Source organism: Enhydra lutris, unplaced genomic scaffold, assembly GCF_002288905.1.
Source record: "Enhydra lutris kenyoni isolate GAN:26980312 unplaced genomic scaffold, ASM228890v2 scaffoldscaffold9, whole genome shotgun sequence".
In the NCBI taxonomy this organism is placed as follows: domain Eukaryota; kingdom Metazoa; phylum Chordata; class Mammalia; order Carnivora; family Mustelidae; genus Enhydra; species Enhydra lutris.
In genome coordinates, this window is record NW_019154093.1 from 30,435,962 (window position 1) to 30,462,037 (window position 26,076).

The following is a 26,076-nucleotide window of genomic DNA, read 5'->3' on the forward strand; positions in this document are numbered from 1 at the left end:
GTCTTTAGCTCTGCCTTGCAATCCTGTAAAATTTCCCTGGTTGTTTCACTGTCCTCCTTCCAGAGGTAACTCCTTCACACCTCCTAAACTGTCTTCCTCCCTCTTAATCTCAGTTTGTGGCGCTTGTTTCTTATTTCATGGAGAAAATAGAGGCAGTCAAAAAGGAACTTCCCCTTGCTCTCACCGTGTGCCAAAACTTTTTTCTATCTGTATCTCTAACAACATAGGAACATAGGAACTATTTGTGCTTCTAACCAATCTCCCTAACTTGTGCCATGGAAGTCATTCCCTTTTCACTGTCCAAGGATTCATGCATTTTCCCTCCACCACACCATGGTTACTGTAATACCTCCCAGCTTAAACACGAAAGCCAACCTTGATCCCACAGCCCTGTCCACCTACATCCCTGCTTGGTCTCCTGATGGCAAAGAAGTATTCACAGATCGTCACTATCCACTGACCGTAAGCCAGCCCAACATTTACCAGGGCTTTGATACGTTACCAGTTTGAAAGACTGGTTCTGTTAAATACGGTAAATAGAAAATGCTCTTGGAGATTGTGGACATGTTTGCAAGTTAGGGTCTCTGAAATTTGTATGATAAGGAGTTATGTAGACTTACTCCAGTTTACTGAACAGAGAACACTTTCAGTAAAAAGAACCTATGGATATTTTCGTAGTTCTTTTTTAAACATAATTTGAGAGGGGCGCCTGGGTGGCTCAGTGGGTTAAGCCGCTGCCTTCGGCTCAGGTCATGATCTCAGGGTCCTGGGATCGAGTCCCGCATCAGGCTCTCTGCTCAGCAGGGAGCCTGCTTCCCTCTCTCTCTCTCTCTCTCTCTCTCTCTCTGCCTGCCTCTCCGTCTACTTGTGATCTCTCTCTCTGTCAAATAAATAAATAAAATCTTTAAAAAAAAAAAAACATAATTTGAGAGATGTTCAACTGCTCAATTAAAATAATGGACAATTTACTTAAAATATTGTACTTCTCAGTTTGAGAGAAGAGTCCAGACCACGCTCCCCTGTCCCCACTCAGAATTCTGTGCTGTGTTTAGTGGCAGAGGTGACATCATAGCTCAGAAGCTGCTTAAGGTTCTGTCAACTGACCGAGCTCCCTATTTTGGATAATTATATTTTACTAGGGCTATTGTTATTAAGATACTTGTCTTACTCAATTTTCTTGAAGGTAAAATGTTATTTTCCTTAAACATGTTTTTAAATAAGCTTTTTATGGGCCTTTTTTTTTTTTTTTTTTTTTTTTGGCTTTGGTCTAATTCATTAGATCATTAGATTCTGGTTGTTCTCATCACTAGATAATACATATGAACTCTAGAGCCTTTCTAATTGAAATAAAATCACTTCTGTGTTTTAGGTGTCTGGAGTAGATTTGCAGAATGCCTCTCACAGAGAAGCAGTTGAGGCCATTAAGAATGCAGGAAATCCTGTGGTATTCGTTGTTCAGAGCTTGTCATCCACTCCAAGAGTAAGCTTTAGTTGGTATTTTTAAAAAATTTAAAAATATTCTCTCTGTATCTATGGACCAAGCTTTTGCCTCCATTTATTTTTCCACGTATTTTCATTTTGATCCTGCTATTACCTACAAAAAGCATTACTTCATAAAAATTTAGTTATTAACTTCACCTTCTCCTTTTTCTTCTTTGATTTTGGTCTTTTGGTCAACGTTGAATCATTCCAGTCTGCCTTGGTATAAGTCACAGGCTATGGAGTTAGACCTGTTTTCCATTCCTTAATTCCCCGTTGACCAGCTTTGCTAACTTAGAGATAAGTTACTTGACTTTTCTGAGTCAGTTACTTTGTTTATAAAATACTTTGAGCATAAAGGGGGTCAGATATGAAAACATCCTAGAGGTACCTCCATGCCCTGTATAGTTATTAAAAGCATAAAAATGCAAATGTGGTGCATTGTTGTACATCCTGAATTCAAAACTAGCAGTAATTAATTGTAACACTTTTATCTGTAATAAATAATTTTTTCAGTATGGAATTAGAATTCTGTTACATAGATGTCAGTGGCAGGATTTGTACTTTATTTTGCAATATGCAGCAGAAACATCACCCCTAAGCCCTGTTGCTTGTATGGCAACCTGGGCAAACAGAGGTTGGCTGCCCTGAGGGTGGGGGGTATCAATATATTTTGATGTAACTTAGAACCTGCCTGCACTCAGGGTCCTGCAAGGTCACCCTCCCCAGCGGGGGCAGCTCTGCTGGGGTACACTGTGTTGCAGTATGAACCTTCCCAGTCTTAGTGCTGTGTTTACACCGTCAAGACTCCCTGAGAATGGGGAACTGAATAATGTCTTCCTATTTTCATACAGTTTGAAATTTGGGAGGAATCCACTTTTTAATTCACTTTTTTTGGAAACCGCGTTTTTGGAATCCACCTTTTATTTCTTACAATATTAAGAGAGTAGTTGAGGCTGTCAGTTTTATTTCTGGAGACTGAGTTCCATAGGAAAATTGGCCAGGTTATTCCTTGCCAAATGGTACTTCCAAAGAAACAGTTTTAAATGAGAATGAGCTGGTGACTTGATACCCTTATGTGGCCACTTATGACTGCCCTGCCAAAAAAATATTCAAAGCAAAAAAAGGTTATAAAGTCAACCAAAAAGGCCAAGCAAGCATTTAATCCAGCCTTTGCTGGTGAGTTGAGGTGGAAATTTTCACTCAGGTGACACAAACAGCGCAATTTCTTTCACTGCTCAAAAAAAGAAAATCTTCTTAGGCGTCATGCCATGCTCAAGTCACTTATTCCCCATACAGCACAAGAGACTGCCACATTATGCATTTGGTTCATCAAGCATTGAGCTATCTCTGGTTCTAGGCAAGGGAGCACATTCAGGTGATGGACATGACTTGTTCCATTTTTTAACACAAAGTAATTCCTGTTGAATGACGCGTTAAAAGGAATCAAGTTTCATATCGTTGCAAAATGACGCTCTCGTGGGCTTATTTATTGTTGCAAGTAATAGTGGTCATCACAGAAATAGAAAATAGAGCCAAATGCTTAATCATTTTTGACCACTTTACATTAATATTGAGATTTTCTGCAAAACCCCAAAAGAAGTCATTTTCTAACATTGGGACCATCAAGGAGACCCTATGTCTAAAGTGCCCTGGTCACATGGAGATTGTCATTAACATCATCAATTGAGCAGTGGTGTTTATATTTGTACTTCTTAAAAAATTCTTTGCGTTATATTTTACTTTTTTATATTTGCACTTTTAACAGATGCTTTTGGAATTTCACCAACACATTACCTTTTTAAGCTTTTTCTCCTCAATTCCTCAGTAGTGTTTTCAGCATGCTAGAAAGAAATGCATGTATCCACTTAGATTTATTTGGCCAGTGCTTGTTTGAGAGAACTGATTTATACTACACTCCTCTATAGCAAGTTTTTATGCCAGGGTATTTATTTCCCACTTAATAACATAGGTACATTTCACATGCTGTTCTTCCACATTCCAAAACAAACCTGTTTGAAATTGGGATCATCCCTTCAGTTCATTAAATTTATTATCCTATGTTGCCTTCTTTTCCCATGTATTCCATTTGTCCTTCCCTAATACCATGGTTTCATAATGGCACCCAAACTTCTTTTATGTGTACACTTCCATACTAAATGTATAAAAATAAAATTTTCACTGTCACAAGAAATATGCCATCTTCTGCTTTTATTAAAGATGCAGTCTTCTTGGTAAGCCTTTGGCCTTCCAAATTTGGCTAATGGTACATTTACAGAGATATATTTCTGTGCCGTTCAAAGAACAGTGTAAACTTAGGAGTGGCAGCTGACGTTGTGTCCCATCCCAGAGCTTCTGCTCTTCAGCTCCAGCCGGTTTTTCCCATGGGAGAAGGTAGGTCCAGTGTGGACAGGTTTTACCAGGGAGGCCAAGTACTTTGTTTTAAGATTCTTCAGGACAAGAAATACATGCCTGTAGATCAACCAGGTTTTGAACTTGGGCCTTTCATGTTAGTGTTTGAAAATGACTTCTTTTGAAGTCTTGCAGAAAGTCTCAAAGTTAAAGGACTTGGATTATTATTTGTATTAAACGGAGGAATAAACACTAAGCACTAACAATGTCTGTTCACATATAAAACATTAAGTATATGTTATGTGTTATTACTATTTCCTTCCTATCTATCTATCTATCTATCTATCTATCTTTAAGGAGGCTCCATGCCCAGTGTGGGGCTTGAACTCATGATCCTGAGATGACGAGTTCCATGCTTTACCACCTGAGCCAGTCAGGTGCCTCTGTTGTTTCTTATTTAAATGAAACATTTCTGAGACTTAATCATTTGTTCCAAAATAAGTTTATTTCTTTAGACTCTATATTAAAGGCCAAGAAAATTTAATCTTAAATTGCATGTATAGAGAGAGGTATTTTTTGCTTTGCTTTGTTTTGTTTTTTAAAATTACCCCTAGGCAGGCAGTTTCTTTACATTTCTGGGAAAGGAGATTTTTTTTTTCTTACAACCCTCATGTCTGTCATCAGATTCTATGCCAAGATTATTTGTGTTAGCTATTTGAGGAGCCTTTAAAAAAAAATCACTAAAAATTTTATATTTTCCCAAGATGTTTCATAGATTGTTTGGTAAAAAGAAATGAGTCAAAAAGTAATCTATGCTGTTGGCACCGTTGAGACTTAAAAGTATTTCTATGAAATGGAACTATTTTGTTCATGTATAAACATTTATTGAGTGCAACTATGTAATGGCTTCTTTCTGAGTACTATGTATAGTGATAAATCACTAAATTCCAGCTCTCATTGAGCTTTTATCCAGAGATGTAAATAGATCTGTGGTTTATCTTCATGCTAACAGTACTAGTGTAATATTTATTGAGTGTGCACAGTGTACTAGATAATATACTTGATTTGGGATACAGTGATGAATAAGGTAAATCACATAAATGATGCCTCCTGTGTTCTAGGGAGGGGTTCATATACGTCACCCCTAAAACTGTTTTTGCAAAATGAGATGTTTGGATGACAGTCAGTTTTGAGACTTTCTTTTTCATCATCTTCATTTTCACTTTCTGGATCTACACATATTGTGAGTTTATGGTTCTTCGATGTTACACACACATACACACGTATGCATGCACACAATATTTTGGGTAATCTAGCTTGTAATAATTTTCAGATTGTATTGTTTGCCTTGAATTCTGCTTTTCATGTCTTTATTTTTTAGGTGAAGTTAGTGACTTAGTTAAGTAAGATTTTAACTGTTTAAAAAATTAGGAAATGTAATGATTGTGATATTTAAATGTTTTATTCCTTTTCCCTTCCTTGTGTGTGTGTGTGTGATATCATAGGTCCTTCCTAGTGTGCATAACAAGGCTAACAAAATCGCTAATAACCAGGACCAAAACACCGAAGAGAAAAAGGAAAAGGTAACGTGAACCTCTCAAGCCTTTTAAAAATGTTTTTTGATTTAAAATAAAATGGTTTTGGTGTCTTTTTTCCTATCTGATCTGCAATTAATAAGAATGGTGTTTTGAGGGGCGCCTGGGTGGCTCAGTGGGTTAAGCCTCTGCCTTTGGCTCAGGTCATGATCTCAGGGTCCTGGGATTGAGCCCCACATTGGGCTCTCTGCTCAGCGGGGAGCCTGCTTCCCCCTGCTTCCCCCCGCCGCCCCTGCCTGCGTCTCTGCCTACTTGTGATCCCTCTGCGAAATAAATAAATAAAATCTTCAAAAAAAAAAAATGGTGTTTTGACTAGTATCAGCCTAGAAGGACTGTGTTAAAAACTTCCTATGAGTCTAACTAGTTCTGGCCAGGATGAAAGCCAGAAACATAGTGAAACATAGGTGCAAAAATGTGATAAAGCACCATTCGTCCCTTGTCATCTTTGTCTGTCTTTCCTATTCAGTTGAGCTGGTTGTCTGTCCATTCCCAGAAAATGCGTCTTCCTCTAGGGAATTTAGGGGACTTTGATCTTGCAGTTCCCTCAGCCTGGAAATCCATTTCCCACATTGCTCTTCCTTTTATCCTCCAAGGAGCAACCCAAAGGTCATCTCTCCTGAGAAAACATTCCTTACCATCAATCAAAATTCGTCATCCATCCTTGTTTTCCCACCTCTGTTCTAGTAAAGTCCATCTAAAATTTATTTTAGGATATAGTATTAGGTAAGGATAAGTTTTTATTTTTCCCCCATAAAGAAAACTATCCTACTGTTAATAGGCCTTCCATTACCTACTGACTTGTATACAACCTGTCCTAGCTCAGGTTATCAGGGGATCTGCTTCTGAGTTTTCTCTTTGTTCCCCATGTCTGTCCCAGCACAAATACTACACTAGCTCAATTATTAAAGCTTAATAATAAATCTTGTTTTCTAGTAGAACAATTTCCTTTACATATTTCTTCTTCTTTAGAGGTGTCTTCCCTATTTGTATCCCTTTTCTTTTCTTTGAATTTTAGGACTGGCTTGTCAAATCCCACAAAAAAATCTGAGGATTTTGATGGGAGTCATATCATATCTGTTGATTAATTTTTAAAGAAGTAGATCTTTATGACATCTAACCTTTTTAATCATTGACATGGTATATCTTTCTATATATTAAATTCTTTTTTCTTTCAATTTTTACAATTTTCTTGAGTAAGGTATTATAAATCTTTGGTCTATTCCTAGATACTCTTACATTTTGTATTGCTTTTAAGTATGTTAAACTGCATTTTCTGTTGTTGCTAGTATGTATACATAGAATTGATTTTTTAATGTATTTATTTGATATTGTATAATGTTACTGCCTTATTTTTTAGTAAAAGAATCCAGTGCATAACACTGGGAAAACTGAAAGACTGAAACAAAATCACTCATAAACTCACCACCTAAATATAAACTTATTAAATATTTTAAATACTTTATGTAGAGCTTTCTACTGTCTTTATGTCCTCCATAAATATATATAATTTTAATAATATGAATCCCAGATTCTAATACTATGTTGATTTTTATTTCTGGATTTTCTGTATGGTGATAATAATCATTCTGGATAAAGGCAGTTTTCTTTTTCCCCTTTTTCCAATCCTACTATATCTACTAAAACCTCCATTGTGTTTAATAAAGAAGTAATAATAGCTATCATTTTTTCCTCCTGATATTTAAGAAATTGCTTTTAATATTTCGCCATTGAATATAATGTGTGTTGTAATTTTTTGAAGGTAATCTTTCAGGTTAAGGAAGTAACCCCTTTCATTCTTATTTTGCTAAATATTTTTATCATGAATGGCATTGGGATTGAATTTTATCAGATGTATTATCTGCATTAACTGAAATAATTGTGTATTATACATTTTTTTTCTCCTTGAATCCCTTAATGTGGTAAATTACATTAATAGATTTCATAATGTCAAACCAATCTTGAATTCTTGGATTAAACTTAATTCGATCATGATTTTTTTTTTTTTTGCACATTGCTGCACTATTTCCATTAGGATTTTTGCGTCTGTGGTTAGGAATGAAATTGTGCTGGAATTTACTATTGTATCTGCTTTTGAATATATGAGACTACTAAAATGAATAGTAGGTGTATTTCTTCTTTTTTAGTTCTCTGAGCATTTCTGTAAAATGGTTATTATTCATTGCTTAAATCTTTGGTCACACTAGCTTATGAAGCCATTTTGGGCCTGTGTTTTCTATGTCGGAAAAAATCTAAAATGCTGATTCAGTTCTTCAGTACTTGTGGAACTATTCAGATTTTCTGTTCTAGAGTCAGTTTTGGTTATTGATTCTTTTCTAGGAATATTGTTGTAACTTAATTTTTTACATTTGTTGGAATAGAGTTGTTTATCTTTTTTTTTTTTTTAAGATTTTATATATTTATTTGACAAGAGAGAGCACAAGCAGGGGGAAAGGCAGGCAAAGGCAGAGGGAGAGGGAGAAGCATGCTCCCTGCTGAGCAGAGAGCCAAATACGGGCCTCCACTCCAGGATCCTGGGATCATGACCTGAGTTGAAGGCAGACACTTAGCTGACTGAGCCACCCAGGCACCCCAAAGTTGTTTTTTATCTTAGCTTGAATTATGCTTGCTCCATCTATAGTTCTTTTTCATTGTGAATATAGTTTATAGTTTACTTTTTACTTTTTTCTTAATCTTGAAAGTAATTGTCATTTAATTTCTCAAAAAAATTTTTTTTAGTTGACATAGCATTACATTAGTTTCAAGTATGTCGTTCCTCCATTTGAAGTTCTGATTTTTGAACTGTGTTAGTCATCTCTGTTGTATCCTTATTCTTTTAATTTATTTGTCAGAGAGCACAAGAGGGGGAACAGCAGACAGAAGAAGCAGGCTACCTGCTGAGCGAGGAGCCTGATGTGGGACTCGATCCCAGGACCCTGGGATCATGACCTGAAGGCAGATGCTTAACCCACTGAGCCACCCAGGCATCCCTATTCTGCTTGATATTGTTCTCATCTTTATATTGTTCTCATCTCTATATTTTGTTCTCATCTTTATATTGTTTGGTTTTCTTCTCCCCCCCCAACATAATCTCTAAGTAGTTGTAGAATTTATTAATTTTTTAGCTATTTTTTTAATAAAATAATCATTTAATACCATATATTTCCTTTTAAGTCATTCTTTACATCCCAAGATTTTAAGTTGAATGTCTATTATTCAGTACTGTTTTTTTAAGCCCCCACATTTTCTTCTTACCCAAATTTATTTAGAAATGTATTTTTAAATTTCCACATGAATATTTTTAAAAACCTATTATTTTCTAACATATTTCCATTATAATAAAAGATTGTGGTTTATGTAACATTCTTTTGCATTAGTTGAGACTTTTTGTCCTATCATATTCTCAGTTATTATAAATTTATTATAAATTTACTATTTGTTATTATAAATTTATTATTATAAATGTATATCTCTGAATAGCATAGTAGGTTTTCATTTGGAAGATTTTATTTTTAAGTAATCTCTACACCCAACATGGGGTTCAAACTCAACCCCAAGATTAGGAGTCACACATTCTACCAACTGAGCCAGCCAGGTACTCCTAGCATGATACTTAATTGGGTGTAGGTTTATATACAAAGTCACTAGAGCAAATTAGTTAATTAAGTTATTCAGATACTTGTGTTTTCTTGAGGGTGGGGTCAGGGTAATCTAGCAATCTCCCATTTTGATAGTAAAATTAGCCTGTTTTTCATGTAGTTTTTCAGTTTTTATTTTATACTTTTTCAAGTTAATTTATTAGGTGTCTGCAAGTTTTAAACTATCTTTATTCATATTTGGCATTATTTAGTAACATCCTAACATCTGTGTCACCTAGTATCGCTGAATCTGTGCCAACTTTATTTTCATGTTTGCCTGGATTTTAGCTTAGAAATTTTTGAGCCACACACAGAATGAATTCAGGTCTCCAGCCTGAGAGATTCTGGGCTAGTGAAGAATTCTGAGGGAATACCTTTTTTCCTTTTTTCTACCTCAAGCTAAGACCAAGGCCAGGAAATATCCTTACTATCTTCTGTGGTCAAGATTTTGGTTTGTTTCATTTTTTAAAAAAATATTTTATCTATTTATTCATGAGAAACACAGAGAGAGAGAGAGGCAGAGGGAGAAGCAGGTTCCCCACTGAGCAGGGAGCCTGATGTGGGACTCAATCCCAGGAGCCTGGGATCACGACCCAAATGAAGGCAGACTGTTAACCATCTGAGCCACCCAGGCACCCATGATTTCTTTTCTTTTTTCTTTTTTTTTTTTTAACTTCATCCATTGTAGGTTTCACCCTGTTAAAAGAAAAAAAAAAAACAGTAACTGAATTGAACACTTCGGAAACCTTTATTTGCAGACATGTACACAGGGATCAGTTAAGGCTGCTGGAAGATTTGGGGCACAGCATTCTTAAAAGGGATAAGAAGAAGCAAAGTTAAATTACAGATTATATAGATTATAGATTATATCGATTATAATTAGAGGGTTGTGTTTTAACCTCGTTGGCCACCTTGTTTGAATTCAGATTTTAATCACATTGATTTTAATCAGAATAGCAGTAGCATATGCTGCGTGTTCAGGATTGTGTAGTTTTTGGCAATCACGAGTAGGCATAGATAATACTATAGGTTCTGGGAGACCATGGTGATTACTTGTAGAAATATTAGTCAGAGGCATGATCCGGGTCATGACTTGCAGAAATCTTTCTCAGACTTTGGGAGGTAACAACCTTTATTTACAGGGATTAAATGTCTAGAAATAAAAACCTATGCTGATTACTAACCTAGCAGATTAGTAGCTCAAGAGAATGGGGAACCAGGGAATGAGGCAGGGAGGAGGAGGGATTACAAAGAGGCATGGAGAAGCTTTGGGGACCGATGATTACATTCTTCATCCTGACCAGGATGATGAATTCAGATTGTACAAATTCAATTCAAATTGTATTTTAAAATGTGTATAGTTTTTCGGGATGCCTGGGTGGCTCAGTGGGTTAAGCCTCTGCCTTCGGCTCAGGTCATGATCTCAGGGTCCTGGGATCGAGCCCCACATCGGGCTCCCTGCTTCCTCTCTCTCTCTGCCTGTGTCTCTGCCTACTTGTGATTTCTCTCTCTCTGTCAAATAAATAAATAAAAATCTTTTAAAAAATGTGTATAGTTTTTCATGTCAGTATATCGCAATGAATTTTTTTTTTTTGGGGGGGGAAGATTTTATTTATTTATTTGACAGAGTTCACAGGTAGGCAGAGAGGTGGGGGGAAGCAGGCTCCCTGCTGAGCAGAGGGCCTCATGCGGGACTCGATCCCAGGACTCCGAGACCATGACCTGAGCCAAAGGCAGAGGCTTTAACCCACTGAGCCACCCAGATGTCCTGCAGTGAAGTTTTTAAAGACAAAAATTCCCTGCCTTCCATTCTAGTGGGACAAGGCAAACAAAGGGAAATTCACTCACTGACTGCTATCTTAAAGCAATTTGGGGACAAGACAGAAAAACCCACAAAATGTGACATCTGAAAGGGATGGAAAAGAAGCACCATGAAGACAGGGAGCTCATCTCTCTCATCATTACTCTCTCTCCATTGCCCAAAACACTGCCTGGCACCTCATAGACACATAGTATTTACTTGTTGAATGAACAAAGATCCTAAAAACAAAACATCTCTGGCTTTAGGTCCCCAGGAAGGGCACATGCATTCCGGGCAAATGCCGCCTTCCTGTGCCCCATTTTACCTTATGACTTCGGATTTATGGTTGTTTCTGGCTTCAGTCACGTTACAAAAGCGTATTTTTGAAAGTTTATCTGTCATCTTTTTGCGGTTAATTTAGTCTCAGAATACTTAGGCTATCCTGTTGCTGGAATTGTGTCAGTTCATATCTTGATTCAAAGATCTGAGCGTTCATCACATGTTTTTGGAATCCTATATATAGTGTGGCAGTTAGGACGGTGCAGCCTTCTGGGGATATAACCTCATAAAGGAAGCAGACAGCGATCGGCCTGTGGGGACACAGATAATAACTGCACACAGATGAATAAACCGGTCACTAATTTAATTACTTTGGGGAACAAGGTAATTAGTTGATGCAGGATAATTCCACATAAGATCCCAGGAAGGAAAAAGATAAATTTATGGTTCTTACCCACTTTGGCCTGTTCCATTAAACCAAATTGAATCTCAATACAAAGCAAAGATATTTGCGTTCAAATTTTAAAAATGCAGTAATAGCTTGGTAATACCAAAAGTCGGTCCAGCTGGATTCTTTGGTGCAGAAAATAACCACTGAGTTAACATTGCAATGAGAGGTCCTACCAGTATCTGCATCTCTGTTACAGGATGATGTCTCTGTGGTTACAAGATTTTTTAACTGTTTTCAGTGGTTACAGGATGTCCTTTACTGTGTGTCTTCTCTGAAATTAGGTTATATGCCAAGCATCGTTCTAACTTCTGGAATGATGAAGCGTCTTTATTCCAAGAGGTGCACCAATGAATGTGACACGTAGTGAAGTAGAAGTACAATTATGGTGATAGAAGCACACGCTATTAAAGCACAGGCAGGGGAGGTTCCCAAAGTTGGGAGGTCAGATGATTACAAATTATATTATCGCTTCAGAAATCTCTTTTAAAAGTATCATCATTAGAAGTAATTCCTTTTATGCATTATTTCCTCCTTAATACAAAAGCAGTGCATTTTCTCTAGAATTACTGAGCTTTGAAAAAGAGACTTGGGCGCCTGGGTGGCTCAGTTGGTTAAGTGTCTGCCTTCAGCTCGGATCACGGTCCTAAGGTCCTGGGATCCAGCCCCACGTTGAGCTTCCTGCTCAGCTGGGAGCTTGCTTCTCCCTCTCCCTCTGCTGCGCCCCCTGCTTATGTCTCTTCCTCTCTCTCTCTCCCACCCTCGGTCAAATAAATAAAATCTTTTTAAAAAAAAGAGAAAGAGACGATAAAAAACACCTGAAATGAGGTGCTTGAGTGGCACAGTCAGTTAAGTGCCTATCTCTTGTTTTCAGCTCAGGTCATAATTTGGGGGGGGTGAGGAGGGGGTGGCTCCATGCTCAGCTTTGAGTCTCCTAGCAATTATCTCTCTTTCTCCTTCTGCTCTTCCCCACACTCACTCCCCACCCCCAAAATAAAGAGGAGAAAAAAAAAATAAAGGTACCTGAAACCAATTACTAGGACAGGTGTAGGCTAGAAATGGAAATTTTGGCTTAACATCATTTACATCTTAAAAAAAAAAAAAAAAAAAAGGAGTGTGTGATTAAGAAACTAAGTTACCAAAAAAATACATAAACAGGTCTTGAATAATGGGGTGCCTGGGTGGCTCAGTGGGTTAAAGCCTCTGCCTTCGGCTCTGGTCATGATCCCAGGGTTCTGGGATCGAGCCCCGCATCGGGCTCTCTGCTTAGCAGGGAGCCTGCTCCCCTCCCCACCGACCTGCCACTCAGCCTACTTGTGATCTCTGTCTGTCAAATAAATAAAAACTTAAAAAAAAAAAAAAGGTCTTGAATAAATCTGTAGGTTTTTTTTTTTTCTTGTTTTGTCTCAGTTCACTATCGTCTGTGCTGTTTTTCATCATGGAGTGTGAAATGACAGGTCTCCAGGTGTCCTAGACATACTAATATTAACTATATGCGCGTAACTCTTTGGTATTTTCCTTCTAAAATTTTCTTCAGGGTTTCTTCATATATCCTTTGTCTTAAAGGAGTCACAGACAATGAAAACAAGTGGGAGATGTTCATTCACAGAAGTAGTCTCCTGCTGTTAGCTCTCTTTTTATGTCTTACCCACATGAAAGTGTCGTCTCCCACCAAACATAATCGTCTCTAAAAATACAGTCATGTTAAACTTAAAAAAAATGTGTCTGTCCCAAGTAAGTACTTAAACAGAGTACACTTTATTGCATGTAAATTATTCCTCCGTAAGGTTGATGTGAAGACACGCATCTGTTTCAAGTGAGAAATCTGGACATGCTAGAGCCTGGGACTAAGGGGAGCCTCATGAAGGTGTTTACAAAATTCAAAATGATTTCTTGTGATCCTACTGGTGGCACTTAGAGTGATATAGGATGTGCTCTTTGATTATTCTTAACAGCAACAGATAATAGAGTGTCCTGTCATGATATCCCACATTGTACTAGGTCTTAGAATTGGCTGACAGTACTCTGCAGTGTGTAAATATATGTGATATTCTTTTCTATGTATCTGTGTACATACATAGCATATAGACATGTGGGGATCATGCAGCATTGGTGAAAATGTTTTTATAGTCTTAACATATTTTTGCTTTATACTCTGCATCGGTAAGAGCAAGGATATCAGAAAATGTAACTGTTTCTAAATTTAAATCATCAAATCGCTTTGATATGGTGAATCTGGATTGTTACATTGAAATGCTTCTGAGTTAGTGGTTTCTGTAAAAAGGGATTTGGGTTTTTAATTAAAAGGCTGTAACATCTAAGGTAGTGCGAGTGTAGTTTTGGTATTTTCTGGAAAACTCTGGAAATATTAGATTTAACTAATCCTCATTAGTCTCTTGAACTGATCAGAAAGAGATTTTTCCCCCTCCTTTATGAGCACCCTCTGAAGGTAGGAAAATATTTCTTGCAGTGAGAATTAAGGGCTTCCCTGGCTTTCAGATAAACAGAGTGCTTTCAGTTTCTATCCTGCTGCTTCAGCCACATGACACATGTAGACCCAGAAATGCACAAGCCCCTTGGTCTTTATGTCAAAAAGCTATTCTTTCCACTGAACTCAAGATCTGTTATACAAGAACACCAACAGGCAAGCATAGACTAAACGACCTTTGCCCTTGTCTCTCACTCTGTAGAGAATAGATCCCTCTAGAACCAATATACAGTAGATCGTCAAATACCACTACATTGTCAGACCATAAAACCAAACTCCACTTATTGCTACTACCAATGGGAAATAACTTATAGCCCCAGTGGAAATCAGAACCAAACTTGGCTTAGTATCAGAAACGGAATCATAGCGTTGGAAATAAGAAAAACAATCAAAAATACAAAGTTCTGTTGCCACTGGGGATTTATTGTGGGTGCCAAGAAATCATGTATATGGGCTTAAGTAGCTCATGAATTGCCTATTTCAGGCATCCCCGTTTAACTGTTTTTGGAAGGTGAGTCTACTTGAACATTTTAGTGGGACCTCCATAACTGTCAAAGTATAATTTCAGGGAAAAAAAAATGTGACCTACAAAATCATGCAAAATGTACAGTTATTTACTTAACTCATTAACAAGGGAGCCAACAAGACAGCCTGGTTCAGAGAGAATTGGAGAGAATGAAATATTTATTAATTCTTCAAGGAAAAAATGCAGGGGTGCCTGGATGGCTCAGTTAGTTAAGCATCTGCCTTCAGCTTAGGTCATGATCCCAGAGTCCTGGAATGAGCCTCACACAGGGCTCCCTGTTGAGCAGGGAGCCTGCTCGCGCTCCCCCTGCCTGCCTCTCTGCTTACACTCTGTCTCTGTGTGTGTCAAATAAATAAATAAAATCTTTAAAACAAAACAAAACAAAAAAAATGCGTAAGTTAGATTTAAATTGAGATACAAAACTGGTTTACATCTTATAGCGCAATAAAACTATAACCTTCGGAGTTATCCTTTCTACAGAACTAAAATAATTTGCGTCTCCACCAGACAAAATGAATATGCATGCTATTGGACAAGAATGTTTCCATCATTGTCATTTTTCTGGAACAGGACATTGTTAGAAGACCTAGTCAACATGACTGACAACCAGTTATTTACTCATTCAGCATATAGTTAAGGGAGGCCTTCCTTGTACCAGGCACTGTTCTCAGAGCTGAGGATACCACACTTGTTTTCTGCCCTCATGGAGATTGCATTCCCTGGCCTCCTTGTATGTCCCTTGCTCCAGCCTTCATTGTCACAGAGAGAGCCAGGTCCTGCCCATAACCTTCCCTCATGTGCAGTAGAAAGAGGCCCCAGGTATATGGCAACCCACATTCAAACTTTAGGGTGACCAAGACACGCTTATCCTATAGTCTCAAGAGTGTTGGTAGAAGTTAATTTTAATAAATCAGTGGTGTAAACGGTTTCCTCTTAAACATGTTTTTAGAATACCGTTAAAGAGAATTCTGTCTCTTAATACTAAAAGCTGGCTGTCCTTGTTCTAAGTATTGTTTGTGACCTAGAATGATCTGGTTCTGAGGGAAAGGTTTACTGAAAGGAATTCATTTACCTTCTTTACTCCTCATTTAACTCACTTCTGAGGTTTTTTTTTGTTTTGTTTTGTTTTTTTAATCCATTTATTTGACAGACAGAGATCACAAGTAGGCAGAGAGGCAGGCAGAGAGAGAGGAGGAAGCAGGCTCCCCGCTGAGCAGAGAGCTCAACGCGGGGCTCGATCCCAGGACCCTGGGATCATGACCTGAGCCGAAGGCAGAGGCTTTAACCCACTGAGCCACCCAGGCGCCCCACTTCTGAGGTTTTCCAAGCAAGAATAAAGACAGAGCATGATCACCTTTCTGTCTTCTTTTGTTGCTTAATAGACATTTTGTATTTGGCATCTTCTCTTTCTTCATCACTCCTGCATTTTATTGATTTTTGGATTTTCTACAGATAGATGCAGTGCTGCTTTGGTTAGCATTATCTTAAATAAATTTGGGTGTGTGTTTTTGTTTATGGATTCCAGATAGTGTTTTCTGCTTTGGAGGAATTTATTACATGCCTGCTTTCTGTAATGGGCCAGTCATTCTCCATTTACTGGAGTGTATCCTGCCATTAGTGGTTTTGTCTTATAAAGCATAATTGAATGTTCTCTGTTGAAACCCTGGAGCAAAACAAATCTTAATCCAGTTATTTTGGTATTTGTGGAGTGCTTGGGTATATCAGCTCCTATTCTTTTTAGCAGCTTGGATCTCCGTAAACTTTAGCATGTTTTATTTTTCCCAGCGTTCAAGAAAATGTCTACGTTCTGTGAAGGTAATCTGATCATTGAGTTTTGTTCTGCTTTCATTAAGTCCGAACCAAGTATTTATGGGATGTTTCATTTGGTTGGGTAAATTTAAAGAACACCTACCCAGAAATATAAAGAGTAACCATCATAAAGATTTTTTTTCTTTTTGAAAACATTAAAATGTGTGTTGACTATAAATTGCAGATGAATATTTTTGAGTTAGAAAACCTTGGTATTTCATTTCAGCTATTTTTTTCAAGAGTGAAATCTGTACCTTCTACAACTTAATACAGTTTAAATAAATGTAGAATTAATACAGTGGGTAGTCTTTACATTTATTTTCAAATGTCTTTCATTTGCATTGTTTGGTTGGTAACAGTGTAAGCAAAATATACGTAATTGACTTTCTGACTGGGGAAAGGAATGTGTTCTTCTGGGTAGGTCAACAGTCTTAAACGCTGTGTTTTTTCAACTGTTTTCGGTAGTGGTGTGCTTACAGCACAGTCACTTACATAATAACATAAATACAAGAAAACAAATTGTCTTGCAGAGCCGGTTATATGACTGAAATTGGATACAGTCAAAATATTTCCAGATTACTTTTTTTAGCCTGTTTGTCACTGAGGAAGAGAACTGTGCAAAGGCCATTAACCCTTCTCTCTACTTTGGCATTTTCAGAGACAAGGAACTGCTCCCCCTCCAATGAAATTGCCACCTCCTTATAAAGCTCCATCTGATGATAGTGACGAAAATGAGGAAGAATATGCATTTACCAACAGTGAGTTCCTTTTCATTATTGGAAGTGAATGCAGAGTTCATTAAATTGTGCTTTTGGGAGTATTGTCAATTATCATATGTGGTGTTGTGGGTTCTTAGAAAATGGGTATAAGCATATCATGCTGAAAAGAAAATGTTGTCTCTCCTTAACTTTTGTTACTTTATTTTCATAAACTTTACTCCTTAATACTAATATAATATTAGAGTGAATATCAAAGGCAGTGCGTTACACACTATTTTCTCTACATTGCCTCCTAGCCTTACTGTTTGGCTGTGAATGCAGAAATGCTAAGAAGTCTTTTAATGCCCAGTTTGACCTACAATAATCTGAGCTGGATATGTGTGTCAGCTCTTGATTACTTGCTCTATTCAAACGGATGGTGATGTTACTAAGGCAAAATTAGAAAAGACTCCAGTCATATTTTCTCCTTTAGACTTCCTTTCATGATTTTTCTTTGCATTAGATGTATCAAATATACTTTCATACATATATTTAATGGAGCCTTTATTTAAAAGAATTTGCATTTCTTTTATGCATGTAAAGTATATGTACTTAGATCTGGTTGCTATTGTACATGGAATTTCTTTGGGGAGTATGAAAATACCCTAAAATTAGATTGTGGTGATGGTTGCACATTTTGTGAATATAGTAAAACTCCCAGGATTATAAATGTAAATGGGTGGATTTTATGGCTTGTGAAATATGTATATGTGTGTATGTGTGTGTGTATATGTTCTTTTAAATATATTCTTTTAAAAATGATCTTGTTCCTTCCACAATTTAGAAAAAGAGTTTGATACAGATATCGAAACAGTTAAAATTCTGGCCACAGCACTTCTTAGTGTATGACCTTCAGCATGCCCTCTTCTATAAAAATCATGGTTCTTCCTTTAGAGGGGTGTGATGAAGATTAAAATAAAGTGATAGGGACGCCTGGGTGGCTCAGTTGGTTGGACGACTGCCTTCGGCTCAGGTCATCATCCCGGGGTCCCGGGATCGAGTCCCACATCGGGCTCCCAGCTCCATGGGGAGTCTGCTTCTCCCTTTGACCTTCTCCTCGCTCATGCTCTCTCTCACTGTCTCTCTCTCAAATAAATAAATAAAATCTTAAAAAAAAAAAATAAAGTGATAAAGCATAAAGCCTTTTATCCTGCCGTGTAATGAAATTTCGACAAGTATATAGCTCTTCCTAATAATTATTATTATGTTGATTTTATAACTGACATTTTTCTAAATACGGTAGGAAGTCCATAAATTTGAATATAAATAGATATGTTTATAACCATTTGGTTGGTTTTATAAAAGAATTGATTTGCACTTTGGTTTTACAGAGCCCTTTCTCATGCATTATTTTCTTCATTCAACAACTTTCTCTTGAAAGCCAACTGCTTTTTACTAACAGTATTAAGTAAGTCTGTCATGAAAGAAATAAAACATAGCTTCTTTTTTCTTTTTGGGGGTCACCAACCTGGAAGGGAGGATACAAAGGCATCAGAACAAAATTTAATTAATGTGTCTAGTGCCTTGGCTGACCACCTCTTCTGGAGAGTTACACATGATGGAGGTGATTGTTCTGAGACGGGTATTAGGACAGCTGCAGCAGAGTGGGAATAGCTCGTTGGTTATTCATAATTTCTGGGATGCTAGAATGCGGGTATTTGCATAGTTGTTAGTGCTGGGTCCGTAATCAAAGGAGCGAGACTGATAGAAAGCGAAGGTCAAACAAAGATTTATTTCGCGCCAAGCATCGAGAATCAAACTGACCGCCCAGGGTGTCTCTTACAAAGAGGCGACCTCTCTCTGCCTTACAGACTAGCTTTTAAGGGCAAAGGCCATGTGGTTGGGCCTGGCCACGCATAGGTGGCCAATGAGATTGTAACACACAGAGAAAGCTGCACAGTCATGCTAGGTCACGCATAAGTGACCAATTGAATCAATTGAATTACAGTTTACCATATAGTAGATATTTGAACTAGCCTATCACCTTGATCAGAATTGGTGCCCAAAAGGCGCCCAAAGGGCGGGGTCCATACTCCTTGGTAGCTAGGGAGACAGTATGCGCCCCCACTGATTGGATAACTCCACCTGGCATGCCCACCCTTGTATTTGGGCTTTGTTACCTGGGACTGGTTTCTGGGATTTGTTTTTAAGTAAGTCCCCTGGGGGGAAAGGGGGCAGGGACAGTTTTAAGTTTTACTGCATAACTGCATAAACAAAATCACTGTTTAACCAGATGGGATGGAATCGCTCTGGCTAAATAGGCCCTTACAGGAAATCTGATTTAGGCATGTGACCAAAACTGTGTTCTAATCCTAGGTCTGTTCTGTTGTGAATTCATGGACCAGTTAATTAACCCCTTTATGGCTCATACTTGCTCCTCTGAAATAGGGGTAAGGGATGTCTTGCGATAATCCTCAAAGGATTGTTAGAATCTGAGGAGAAAAGCATTTAAAGAGCTTGGTGTAAGGACTGTGATACCTAGTAACACTCTGGTGTCAATGTGCCAGGCCTCTGTGTGTTGCTAATTCAGTCGACATACCAGCCTGTGAGGTCTCTAATTATACAAATGAGGAAACTGAGGCTCAGAGAAATTAAGGAATATGTTCAAAGTTACTCAGCCGGTCAGCAGTTAGAAATGTAATTTAAACGCAGAGTCTCTGACTCCAGAGCCTGTTCTCTCATGTGTACTTCCCATTAACTTAAATCTCATTTACTGTGGCAGAAGTGGGTACAAAGTGCTTGGGGTTATCTAGTGAGTATCACTGTGAGGCCATAAGGTGGGACAGCAGCACCCTCCCCAGAGCTCCGGTTAGGTACCTGTGTGTTCCCACATGTGCGCAAACACATTGACAGCATTCGTGGGGTTCGGGAAGACACCAATATGCACTACATACAGAAAAAAACTTCTGATTCCTAGATCACCTTCTAATTGTAACATTTCACAGGTTCTCCAGCAAATATATTTGGGCCATGAATATGACTTACCATTTGTTTTGCTTCCTAATTTTTTCCTTGTCCGCATACTTTCCCCTTCCCATTTAACTCCTGTTGAATTCACTGTTCATCTTTCTCCAGAAGAGTTTGAACTGTATGGGGTGTTAGATAGTACACATTTAAAATGTAGGTGAGCCTAAAGCCTCTGGCTTTCTTCTGTTTCTTTGTGAAATGGATCTCATGGCTTTTTCTATGTTCCTTAACTCTTACTAAATGCCTACTCTTCTCCTCCATCCAAAACTAAGAGTAGACTTGTTCACTGTTTTATCAGATTCTTATTGTCCCAAAACTAAGTGTGTCTTTTTACCGTTGTGAAAATATGATTTTCTAACTTCCCCATGGTCCAGGACTGTGAAGTGGACGGCTGGAATCCAAGCCTTAGGCCCACCAGGACGTGGTAATTGCATTAGAGGGATCATATATAGCTCAGTTAAAAGTATTAACTTTTAATATAGTTATATAGTTAACTTATAGTTAAACACCTGGGTGGCCTAGTCGGTTAAGAATTTGCCTTCGCCTCAGGTCGTGATCCCCGGGTCCTGGGATTGAGTCCTGCATCGGGCTCCCTGGTCCATGAGGAGCCTTGTCCCTCTGCCTCTCTTACTCTGTCTCTCATGAATAAATGAATACAATCCTTAAAAAAATAATTTAACTTAGGTGAGCTTTGGTGAGTTACTTAGTCATAAACTTCATCCTGCCAAGAAATGTTTCTTGAGTGTATATTTTAAGTGGGGAGACATTGTTCTGTTAGGGTCCGTGGCAAAGGAGCAAGACTGATACAAAGCGAAGGTCAAGCAAAGCTTTATTTTGCGCCAAGCATTGAGAATCAAACCAACTGGTCGGGGCCGCCTCTTACAGAGAAAGCGACCCCTCCTGGCCTCACAAACTAACTTTTAAAGGGCAATGGCCATGTGGTTGAGCCTGGCCACACACAGGTGGACAATGAGATTGTAACACACAGAGAAAGTTGCATAGTCATGCTAGGTCACACACGGGTGGCCAGCTGAATTACAATTTACCCTATAGTAGTATTTGAACTAGCCTATCACCTTGGTCAGAATTGGTGCCCAAAAGGCGGGGCCCACATTCTTTAAGGAGATAGTGATTGGATGTCTCCACCTGGCCTGACCCACGCTTGTATTTGGGCTCTGTTACTTGGGACTGGTTGACCATATTTTACTAGTTTCCTGGACTTGCTTTTAAGGAATTCCCCTGGGGGGGTGGGCAGGGTCAGTTTAAGTTTTACTGCATAAACAACAAAATGGCTGTTCAACCGAAATGGAGCTACTCTGACTAAATAGGCCCTTACAGTTCTAGATATTAGGAACATAGCAGGGAAGAAGATCTCTCTTCTTATTAGCTTATGTTCTAGTGGGAGAGAAAGATTATAAACAATACGATCGTTAAAATATTGATAAATAGTCTAAATAAGATTAAACAACATAGTGTGAGAATAAATGCTTTGGAGGAGTCGACATTAAGTACAATGGCAAAGAAAGACCAAGATAACACCTAAGTGACAAGAAGGAACCAGACACACAAAAGAGCTGGCTTCTAGAGTCCTATAGATCAGATTTTTTTTTCAGATTGTGATCCACAGTAACATATTTTACCTAACAACCAAGTATAGATGTGTACACACAGACTTAGTGCATATATAATTGAAACAAAAGTTTCACAAAATATTACTTTTATAACATAGGAAAAAATATAATTTTTCTATTGTTTCATTTTTTAAAATGATGTTTTCAACTCCCTCTTTCTTTCTTTTGAGATTCCATTTATTTGTCAGAGAGAGAGAGCACAAGAAGGACAGGTAGAGGGAGAAGTAGGCTCCCTGCCGAGCAAGGAGCTCAAGGTGGGACTAGATCCCAGGACACCAGGATCATGACCTGAACCGAAGGCAGACTCGTAACTGCCTGAGCCACCCAGGTGTCCCAGCTCAATTTATTTCTTGATTAATGAGTCACAACCTGCAGTATGAACACTATAATCTAGAGCTCTGGTTTTCAAACTTCAGAGTGCATCAGGGGGACCTGCAGAGCTTGTTAAAGCACTAGTTGCTGGGCCCACTCCCAATTTCTGATTGTTTACATCTGGAAGGACTCAATGATTTCTGTTTCTAATAATTTCCCAATGGATGCTGATACTTCTCATCCGGGGACCATATTCTGAAAACCACTGATCTAGCGGGTGTTTAAAGTCAGGGGAGCTGGTGTGTTGGCCTAGGAGTGATGTGTAGACAGCAACAGGAAGCAAACCCAGCCTGGGCCTTGTGAACCAGCAGACGAGCCTCCTAGCATAAGAGCGTTTCCAGAAGGTGGTGGCGTTAGGCAGTTTAAGAAAAGAAGGTGTTGCAAGAACGGTTTTGTCACTGGACCTCAGGGGCCAACTGTGGAATGACCCTGAGAGCTGGAGGAGGTTAGAATCATGGAAGCAACCATTGAACTTAGCAACATAAAACTGATAAGAAGAAAAAGAATGCTTGATAAATGAATGATTGTAGAGATTGTTATGAGAATTAAATGTTGGGGCACCTGGGTAGTCAGTCACTCAGGCCTCTGCCTTTAGCTTGGGTCGTGGTCCGCGGATCCTGGGATTGCGGGCGCCCCACATTGGGCTGCCTGTTCAGTGGGTTTTCTGCTTCTCCCTCTGCCCCTCCCCATTCCTCTCTTCCCCTGCTCATGCTCTCTCTCACATGTGCTCTTTCAAATAAATTTAAAAAAAAAATCTTTAGAAAAAAGAATTAAATGTCAAAACTAATATAGGAAATGTGATACATGATGGTATTTATATCATAGATCCCTTATCTTTCATAGCTGGACATAATTCATGACACTCTGGTGTCTAATGATAGGAAGTCTGTATCCATCAATTGAATGAAAAGTGCTTAAATTTTAATTAAGCATTATGAACCAATTAAGAGTTAAAGAACAACATCTACATAAGTGCTTACCTATCGAAAGACTGCCATTATTAGCCCTGCAGGATGTGTCAAAGAGAGGTAACCAACGGTACAGAACTTTACTTAACTTTGTGGTAACAGTCTTTATTTAATACCTAAATGTAAAAGGTCTTGCAAAAGTTCAGGATCACTGAGGGCATGAAGTGTCACTCAGTTCACTATCATATGGTGACTTTCAGATCTTCATTTTTAGCCATAACTTCTCTCTGATATCCTGACCCGTTTTCAGTTGACTGTTGTAAAGATACCATGTTGGGGAGCCTGGGTGGCGCGGTCGGTTAAGTGTCAACTCTTGATTTTGGCTCGGGTCATGATCTCAGCGTGAGATTGAGCTCCATGTCCTGGCCCTGAGCTCAGTGGGGAGTCTGCTTCTCCTCACCCTCTGCCCCTCACCACACTCGCTGAAATAAATCTTTAAAAAAAAAAAAAAGATACCATGTCTTTTTTCCACTAGCACTTTAAATCTTTTATGAAAAACAAAATGTGTTTTTTCCTGGAAGCTGACCTTTTCCTTATATTCTTAATTTTTCATAAGGTCCTTATCCCAGACTAAAACTTCACCTATGTTTATTATCTCTCTTCCTAGATGAATCTTCACTCTTAATTTCTCCCACATTTGTAGCTTCCTTTGCATTTTTAATGCCACCATTTTAGTAACTATATAGTTGTGATCACAATTTATTGAGTACCTATTGTGTGTCATACATTTTCCCCAAGTCTTTAAATGGCTTTCTCATTTGATTTACAGAAGAGTCTCTGGAAGGACATCTTCTTTTCTGCTGAATTCAGCTTAATTTCACCTTCTTTGGAAAACCTTGCCCCACTCCTTATTCTAATCAGTATTCTTATATTGTTTTTATAGCACTTAACAAAATGTGATTATTTATGTGATTATCAGTTTGATATCTGTCTTTCCCTTCATGGTCCGAGAGTCTAGTAATCCTCTGTGTTCTGACCTGGAACATTACAGAAACCCAGAATTTGGAGCAAATTACTGACAGAGGGTATGTGACTTGCACAGTGATGGCAGGAGTGTGATAAAAATCCATGTGTACTCATGGGGCTTTCAAAGTCTTTTCGAGAGACCCTTTCTACTGAGCTGTATCATCCATCTAGTTTCAGAGCCTTCGGTCCAGAACAGCTTGCCTTCTCTCTTCCAATATGTCACCCCTCATCTCCCATGGGGAAAAGCCACTGCCTCTAAGAAGTCCTGCTTTGTTCACTTTTGATCCCAGACATAAAATGCTTTTACTTCACCCAGACTTTCTAACCTGTTGGTATTCATTCTTTCAACTACATTTTTAAACATCAGGGAGCAGAAGGTTTTGGAAAGACTTTTTGTAACCTCTAAGAAAGTGATCATAAAGAAGCAGTGAGAATCATACAATAGACATGTCTCTTGATGCGTATTAGGCTCTAGAAACTCAGAATATCATTGACTTCTTTGACACTTGGCTTTTAAGTGATACAGCACAGATGTGAATGGAAGCACAGGCTGAAGAAGCCTCTTACAGGCTTTTTCTTTTACTTCACTTTTATTTATTTTTTTAAAGGTTTTATTTATTTATTTGACAAAGAGAGAGATGACAAGCAGGCAGAGAGGCAGGCAGAGAGAGAGGAGGAAGCAGGCTCCCCGCTGAGCAGAGAGCCTAATGCGGGGCTCGATCCCAGGACCTGAGATCATGACCTGAGCCGAAGGCAGAGACTTAACCCACTGAGCCACCCAGGTGTCCCTTACTTTACTTTTAGAATAGCATACGCTCCTTAGGTGTTTTGTTTTACCCTCTCTCGCAGAAAGGACCCAGTTTAATTATTGACCCTGATACATCTTTTGCTCAGATTCCTTCCCCCACCCCCACCAAGTCTTATGTCATATATAATATTTGGCTCTGGAGCATAATAAAATTATCCTGTGAATGGTACCATGCAAATAAAAATTAGATTACTAACACCTTGCATCTTTGTGTTTTACTCTGTTTTCTTTCATTTTTTTCAGAGACTGTATATTAGCTAAGACCCTCTAAAATGTGATATATTAGCAAATTATTCAGAGTCACAGTATTTATAAGTTTAGAGGGGGTTGCTTTTTTAGAAAATTATGGCTTTATGGAGATAAAATCCACATTACTATATAATTTGTCTACTTAAAGTATGAAGCTCAGTGGCTTTTATTTACAGAGTTGTTCAACCATCACTACTATCAACTTTAGAACGGTTAGAACATTTTGTCACCTCCCCAAGAAGTCCTACACATTAACAGTCCACTTCACCATATTCATTCAGAAATTCTTTATAGTCGTACATAAAATATACATATGTCTATATTCTAATTGTTAAAAAAGACTTTACAGATAATCCACATGTATTCCCATGGAGTGGGGTGGGGAACCTTCCCCAAACCCCTCTTCCTTTTCCCAAAACTAGAATCTGCATCTAAATTTGGAAGAAGACAAGGATGCTTGCTAGCTCTCCTCTCCTCAAGAATCTAGCAGTGTTGGGGCGCCTGGGTGGCTCAGTGGGTTAAGCCTCTGCCTCCGGCTCAGGTCATGATCCCAGGGTACTGGGATCGAGCCCCGTATCGGGCTCTCTGCTCAGCAGGGGGCCTGCTCCCCACCCCAACCCCCCCCCCCCGCCCTGCCTGCCTCACTGCCTACTTGTGATCTGTCAAATAAATAAATAATTAAAAAAAAAAAAAAATCTAGCGCTGCATTGAGCTCTTGCCGCCTCTGCCCCTCTCCAGAAAGAAAAACAAATGGAGAACAAATTATTATTCCCAGATGGTGTCACAGTCAATCTCAAAAATTCAACCCCCCTCCCCGAAATTTGTTGGCAGTGTTAAGTAAGGCTCTGTATGAATTGCACATATGAAAATACTGTCTAATCTGTATTATCTACTGAAAAAAATATAAAACTTTTCTAATAATGGGCAAACCAGAAAACATCTAGG

General features: G+C 38.5%; 1 protein-coding gene across 1 annotated transcript in view; it reads left to right on the forward strand.

The window, feature by feature from the left end:
* LOC111142889 (PATJ, crumbs cell polarity complex component) overlaps positions 1–26,076 on the forward strand; it is a 372,385-nt gene that overhangs the window by 147,505 nt on the left and 198,804 nt on the right. The window contains exons 24-26 of the mRNA XM_022496281.1: positions 1,370–1,480; positions 5,337–5,414; positions 17,071–17,170. Of these exons, the coding sequence (XP_022351989.1) occupies positions 1,370–1,480; positions 5,337–5,414; positions 17,071–17,170 (289 nt within the window). The remainder of the gene's footprint in view (positions 1–1,369; positions 1,481–5,336; positions 5,415–17,070; positions 17,171–26,076) is intronic.